Here is a 7,046-nt window from a genome sequence, read left to right as displayed (position 1 = left end):
ACTTCCTTTTTCCGTCAACACACGTGTTTATGTGTGCAGAGAAAGCTAGACTAGAGTCTCTAACGCCACTCTCAAATCCGCTGTAGAGTTTTCGTGTTTCAGGACCGATGTTGGAGCAGCTGGGTTTCATCGGGACCCTCCGGGATGAGGACCAGAGCCCGGAGGAGCCGGATAGCGAGTCCGACCAGGAGGTGAGTGAGAGCTGCCACGGAAACGAAGCTTTCCCCGGTAAAGCGGCCCGTCGAGACAGCTAGGTGGATCGTGCGCTGTTAAACGAAAAAAAAAAAACACTCGATAGAAACTTCTAAGATAAAGTCTTCTGATATTTGTTCCAGTATGTTTTCTTCTATTTTTTCAACCCCTTATTTCAACAGTTCACTTCACGGGTGACGGCTGTCAGGTTTGTTTTAACCAGCTAACAAACTACCCGAGTAACTGAGAGGGCATTTATTTTTTTCTTATGACGTTAGTTTAATTTTAAATCCTCTAACGTTCTAGTTATAGAGCTGAAAATCAGATGTTTGTATAAAGAAAATAATTTAAAATGATTCTGGTCCTAACTGTAAATCACTGCAAAACGTTATTATAATTTAATGTATAAGGTGAATTACATTACATAAATATCAAAATTGCTAATAATGTAATGTTCTTACTGATGATAAAGTAGCACAGTCTTAAAATATTAATTTGAGCAAAGTTAGTATATCATTTTGAGTTCTTGTTTTATTTGCTAAGTCAATTTAGTGCATTTATTTATTTTTTTTTTAATTTACCATGACATGCTCCAATTTCAGGAGGGGCCGATCGTCCTGAACCGGAAAAAGAAGTTTGGTAATCAGAGTGGCAGGTCCAATGACTTTGACCCCAACTTTGTGTTTGGTGAGAGCGATGTACTGGATCCCGACGACGACTGGTTGTTGGCAGACGTCATGAAACAGCTCAAGAAAAAGGTGAAGCCTGGCGGAACACCAATGGTCCAGCACTCCACTTAAAGTTCTCTTCAAGAATTGTGTTTCTGAAAGGACTTTCTTTTTGCAGAGGACTCCAACCACCCTTGACCAAAAAATTGAGAAAATCCGGAAGCAGAGAAAAGCCGAGGTAAATATTTGAAAATCCATTCCCCAGTCAGGGATTTCAGATTCTGTTTTTGTTTGAGTTTTGCTCCTTTTTTTCGTTTTTTGTCTAACTTTTCGACTTTTATTGGGTCTGTTTTTTTGCAGGAGAAATCTGCTCAGGGCAATTCCGCAAAGTCAGGGGATGGCGAAGTGGAGGGTGAAGACGAGGATGATGAGGACGTGAAACCGGAAGCCAAAAGCCTTGAAGCAAATGAAGAAGACAGTGAAGATGGCGATAATGACGACAAAGATGAAGATGGCGAAGAAGACGATACAGATGAGGAAGATGAAGATGAGTTTGACTCCAGCGATGAGAAGATTCTGACAAAATCAGGTGAGTCCGGCGGAGGCTCTTTGAAATGCTGATGCGATGTTTCCGGCAAGATGACCAAACTCCCCGTTCCCCGTCAGATACTCTGAGGGAGAAGAAGAGACATGGGAAGAAGAGGAAGGCGGGAGATGAGGTGAGGGGAAATGAGCTTGCCGGTTCCTACGCCTTGCTCTGTTGCCGTGGCGACTGTCATATATACACATATATGTGTTTTCAGGGTCCAGAGTTGTTCAGTGAAGACGCATCACAGTACGATGACACATTGACCTTCAACGACATGAACCTGTCCAGACCCATCCTGAAGGTGAGACAAGTCCTCTGGTCTGCCACCAATTCAGGTGTGTGTCTCTGGTCATCAGTAGCAGTCAGTCAAGAGTCTTAAACTGTTTGATTTGAGTCCCAAGGGAGTCCTATTGGTTTTATCTCATAAATAACAAGCAAATAAAAATGTTTTGGTGATTTTTCACAAGTGTCTCCTCGTGCAAGTCTGAGTGAAGTTGCGCCATTGAGTTTCCTACCTGTAAATCTGTGACCTGAGGCCTGAGAGATTTCCCGTTTGAAAACTCTGCGTTCCTGTGTCGACGAGCCGATATCCTATTGCTTCCTCCAAATTGCAAGTCGTTAATAAACAACAGTTTCCATGTGAAACCCGTTTCTACAGTGAGAGTTGAACACAGAGATGGCATTGAGTCCATGTTCCCATGGCTGCTGTGCTCTCTGACCTGTTGTCATGCCGCCACAGGCCATCACAGCTCTGGGCTTCAAGCAGCCGACTCCCATCCAGAAAGCCTGTGTACCCGTCGGCTTGCTGGGCCGGGACCTCTGCGCCTGCGCCGCTACGGGAACAGGTAAGAACGCCTTACCTCCCCGGGGGTTCCGATGAATGAAGCCAACCGGGTCATAGTGAGTCAGATGACAAGTGAAACTTTAATTTATTGTCTTCTTCTATCAGGTAAGACGGCAGCCTTCATGTTGCCTGTGCTGGAGCGCTTGATTTATAAGCCCAGAACGGCCCAGGTGACCAGGGTCCTGGTTTTGGTCCCGACCCGAGAGCTTGGGATCCAGGTCCACTCTGTAGCCCGCCAACTGGCCCAGTTCACCTCGATCACCACCTGCCTGGCCGTGGGTACGTCGCTGACCTGACCGTTGAAAATGCTGGTAGTCTGGACACGCCTCGTCGTGAAACCCGCTCTGCTTCCAGGTGGGTTGGACCTCAAGTCCCAGGAAGTGGCGCTGAGGGCCGGGCCGGACGTCCTCATTGCCACGCCTGGGCGACTGATCGACCACCTGCACAACACGCCGAGCTTCGAGCTGAGTCACATCGAGATCCTGATCCTGGATGAGGCCGACAGGTGAGAGAAGATATAGCTTGGAGCTGGGATGAAAACAGAGGCGGAGCTTTAACCTTCGCATTGTTTCCCTGCGGTTTCCAGAATGCTGGACGAATACTTCGAGGAGCAGATGAAGGAGGTCATCAGGATGTGCTCTTACAACAGACAGACCATGTTGTTCTCAGCCACCATGACAGAGGAGGTACCAAAACACACACATACACACACGCACACATGTACACCCACACAGGTGAAGTGGCCTCTGTCTGCAGGGCCTTTAGTGTCATGTGATCTATCTTGTCTCCAGGTGAAAGATCTGGCTGCAGTTTCCCTAAAAGAGCCAATCAGGATCTTTGTCAACAGCAATACAGATGTGGCGCCGTACCTCCGTCAGGAGTTTGTCCGAATCCGTCCGAATCGAGAAGGAGACCGAGAGGCCGTGGTTGCAGGTTGGTAATACTGTACCGCTACGTTCATATTGTTACAATAACCGTAGTAACACAGACCCTTTTTTTTCTTACAGCCCTTCTAACACGAACCTTCCAGGATCATGTGATGGTGTTCACTCAGACGAGGAAACAAGCTCACAGACTACACATCCTCCTCGGCCTGATTGGAGTAAAGGTTGGTGAGCTTCATGGAGAACTGAGCCAGAACCAGAGACTGGAGAATCTCAGGTACACACCGAAAGGCACGAGTGGCCCGGACAACTTTGGGTCTACACTCCCCGAAGCCCTTCGGACACACGCGATGACAGGTTTGTTCCACCTCTCGTTCTCCAGACGTTTCAAAGACGAGCAGATCGATATCTTGGTGGCGACGGACGTCGCAGCCAGAGGGCTGGACATCGACGGGGTCAAAACGGTGAGAGATCTTCCCAGTAAGAGATTTCTCACTGGGTCTCTGTTATTTCTCAGCTAGAATTCGAGTCCGAGGCTGGAAATAAAACCCCGCCGGCGTTCCCGAGGACTCATCTGTCTTGTCTGTCTCAGGTCATCAACTTCACCATGCCGGCCACCGTCAAACACTACGTCCACCGTGTTGGACGCACGGCAAGAGCCGGCCGCTCGGGACGCTCTGTGTCGCTGGTGGGGGAGTCGGAGAGGAAGATGCTGAAGGAAGTGGTGAAATCGGCAAAGAACAGTGTGAAAGCCAGAGTGCTGCCCACGGGTAAAGCTGTGAGGAGGGGCGGGGCAGACCTTTTTTTGTGTGGCTCAGCGGCGGCGGCCTGACGTTTGTTCTTCCGTTCATCCAGAGGTCATCATGAAGTTCAGAGATCTGATCGTTAAACTGGAGAAAGACATTGATGCTGTGATGAAGCTGGAGAAGGAGGAGCGGGAGCTGGCTGCCTCTGAGGCCAAGGTACACGCCTAGGCTGTTCTATATGTCGCCGCACTTGTAGTGCAGCCATCTAGAAACTGAAATTAACAGAATATTGTCCAGAAATGGCCAGAAAACCATCAAGAATACATAGAAGACAAATCCTCGCATTCACAATGTATCAAGGAAATCCGAGCTAAGCTATTTTAGTATAAAAATGAACTATACTAAAAACTTAAAATGTCTTCCATAGTTAATTTTGTATTTTGAAGCTCTACTCCCCTGTATGTTGTCGTCTCATAGTAAACTGATGGGTTGTTAGTAGTTTACAAAATAACTGCAACTAAACAGTTTTTTTTTTGTGTGTTTGTGTGTGCGTGCTATGCGTGCCGTGTGTGCACGTGCGCGTAGCTGAGTGTGGCACAGAAGCGCCTCGATGGTTCTGCGTCGGAGACACAGAGAGTTTGGTTTCAGACTCAGCAGGAGAGGAAGCAGAGCCGCAGTGAGTATCAACTTGCGCGGTTCCTGGTGGCCAAAGCAGGAAATGCACAGAAATGCAAGGACTTGATTTTCACTGTGGAGGTCTTTAGTGTGGTGTTTGAAAAAAATAAAAAATAAACAAACAGATAATGAAAAAGCACAAATTATACAGGAAATTATGGGGAATTGGTGAGGGGAGAAAAATCCAAAAGATGTAAAACAACCCGGAAAAAAGATGTCGCCTGATATTCTATGAATAAATTCTAAGAAATGTCCAGGAAATTAAGATGGTTTGAGATTAGGAGGAATTATATTTCTCCCAGTGTATTTTTCTCTGTTATTTTAAGGTAAAGAGTTAAATTTGATTCAAAGGCATTTCTCCATTCAATTTTTGCCTTTCTCTTGTAAATGTTGAAAATCAGTCTACCGCTTAGTACTACTTCCTGTATTGATTCATCCAAGTATTTAAAGAACTCCACCTCTGTTGAAAGTCCAACAGGTCACAAGCAGTCACATTATTGTCATTAAAAAAATACTGGTGATGCAGGATATTTTAGCTTAAACCCCACAGTGCAAAGCCACTTCCGGTTTGCTGCAGTATCAGCCATAGTATCATACGTTTTTGTTTTACTACTTCCCGACTCTGTCTTTGTCGTCAGTGTCGAAGGCCCTGCAGGATTTCGATCTGGCTCTGAGAGGAAAGAAGAAGAGAGACAAGTTCCTAAAGGATGGCAAAAAGAAGGAGCTGACGGTGAGAATCTTGGTGAAGGAGTTTGAGCGATCGATCAACAGCCAAGCTGGTCACAGACCAGTGGACGCAGGGTCTTTGCACTATTGAAAAGCTGTTTTCTATTATCCTGACAAATAAACAACACACTCAGTCTGTAAATGACACAGACCGGGTTAGGATTAACTAACTGGATCAGCACAATTCCAGTAGCATGTAAACATCTTGACCAAAAAGTCCCATCAACATAAAACCTGTCGAATCATGAGACCGGATGTTGCTCCGACGAGTTGAACGTTATCGCGTGCGCTTGCGTGTGTGTTCCAGGCCGATGAGCGCGCCCAGTTCGAGATCCTGAAGGCCCAGATGTTTGCCGAGCGAGCGGCCAAGAGAGAGAGGCGGCCAAAGAGGGCGAGAGCCATGGCTGAGGAGGAGGAGGCACCCACCAAAGGTCAGAAGCGACGAGAGTCACGTGCGCACTCAAACACACCTTCCGTTAATGGTCAATCTAACTCCGACCCTGCCAACAGCCAATCAGAAGGCGGGTAAAGGAGGCAAGAAGTCCGTGTTCGACAAAGAGCTGACAAACACCAACAGCAAAGTTCTCAAGCAGTACAGAGCCGGGTGAGACACCACACCACCCGTCCGTCGCTTCGTCTATCGCCTCTTTCCGAATGTCGGACTGACTGTCTTTGTTTGCAGGCCGTCCTTTGAAGACAGGAAGCGTCTTGGTTTGAAAAGGAAGCGCGGTGGCGGCAACAGCTCCAGGTAGGTGCGGTCCTCCTCCGTCTTCACGAATTTTATGGAGCTATGGTTGACTGACCCTACGCTCTGACCCCCAGGTTCAAGAGGAAGTGAGTCTGATCCACGATGGCCGCCCGTCGTCTGTTAACTGTATATTTCTTCTGGTTTTTCTTTTCATCGGATTCATTTTCAATAAATATAAAGACTGTTTGAAGCATGAAGTCAGTCTTGGTTCTTTTTCAGGTAGTTTTCACTGGCAAACATGTTACACATTATGTATGTGTGGATGCAAAGAGACCTACAAGACCATATTTGTCAGTTACAGTGACATTCTTATTTCTGATATTTTTCAAGACATTTAAATTTATAAAAAATACCGCGCCTCTGGCAACCTCTGCTCAACCTAAGCAGAAACACAAAAATACCACTACCTCCCATGTTAGTTTTCACACTCCATCCTGGCGCTCATATAGACTCCTCCTCCTGCGGCCGCAGCCAGCACCAGTGATGTCATCCACTCGGCGATCGTGGACTAGCAGACGCGTCATCCCAGTGCTCTCGTCCTGCTCGGCGGGGACTTCAACCACGTTCCCCTCACTCCTGTTCTCACCACCTTCACCCTATATGTAGACTGTGCAACGAGAGGGAATAAAACCCCAGACCTCCTGTATGCAAATGTTAGGGATGCATACAACTCTTCCCCTTTCCCCTCTGGGCAATTCGGACCATAACCTGATACGCCTGGACACTGCGTACACACCGATGGCGAAGTGGCAGGCAGCCAGCGCCCGGTCTGTGACGATCTGGTCCAAAGTCACAGAGGAGGCATTGCAGGAGTGCTTCGATATCACTGACTTGAGCCATTTAGAAAAGGACTTTGTTGACAACATTGAGGGTCTTTCCCGTTGCATAACAGACTATATCATATGCTGTTAGGACAACATAGTCCCATCCAAAAAGCTCAGTTGTTTCAATAACAACAAGTCATGGATCAACAA

The 7,046-nt window shown here is 47.1% G+C and overlaps 1 protein-coding gene across 1 annotated transcript; it reads left to right on the top strand.

The window, feature by feature from the left end:
* Positions 1-21: 21 nt before the first annotated feature.
* Positions 22-6,269, top strand: ddx27 (DEAD (Asp-Glu-Ala-Asp) box polypeptide 27). Its single transcript, XM_086150196.1, has 21 exons — positions 22-191; positions 795-950; positions 1,039-1,098; positions 1,221-1,449; positions 1,527-1,579; positions 1,664-1,750; positions 2,189-2,294; positions 2,399-2,572; positions 2,648-2,798; positions 2,880-2,979; positions 3,085-3,226; positions 3,301-3,454; positions 3,560-3,641; positions 3,770-3,947; positions 4,033-4,139; positions 4,509-4,599; positions 5,237-5,328; positions 5,632-5,755; positions 5,835-5,928; positions 6,007-6,072; positions 6,147-6,269. Exons 1-21 carry the CDS (start codon positions 108-110, stop codon positions 6,160-6,162), a joined length of 2,346 nt encoding a protein of 781 aa, XP_086006322.1. The 5' UTR covers positions 22-107; the 3' UTR covers positions 6,163-6,269.
* The last annotated feature ends 777 nt before the right edge of the window (positions 6,270-7,046 follow it).

This window comes from Fistularia commersonii, chromosome 7 (genome assembly GCF_037954325.1).
Source record: "Fistularia commersonii isolate RoL2024-O1a breed Wild chromosome 7, RoL_Fcom_v1.0, whole genome shotgun sequence".
NCBI lineage: Eukaryota > Metazoa > Chordata > Actinopteri > Syngnathiformes > Fistulariidae > Fistularia > Fistularia commersonii.
This window is presented reverse-complemented; position numbering and strand designations above follow the sequence as displayed.

Coding starts and splice junctions, on each gene's coding strand:
- ddx27 (XM_086150196.1), top strand. CDS start 108: ATGTTGGAGCAGCTGGGTTTCATCGGGACCCTCCGGGATGAGGACCAG. Junction 192..794: donor ATAGCGAGTCCGACCAGGAG/GTGAGTGAGAGC, acceptor CTCCAATTTCAG/GAGGGGCCGATCGTCCTGAA. Junction 4,140..4,508: donor TGGCTGCCTCTGAGGCCAAG/GTACACGCCTAG, acceptor ACGTGCGCGTAG/CTGAGTGTGGCACAGAAGCG.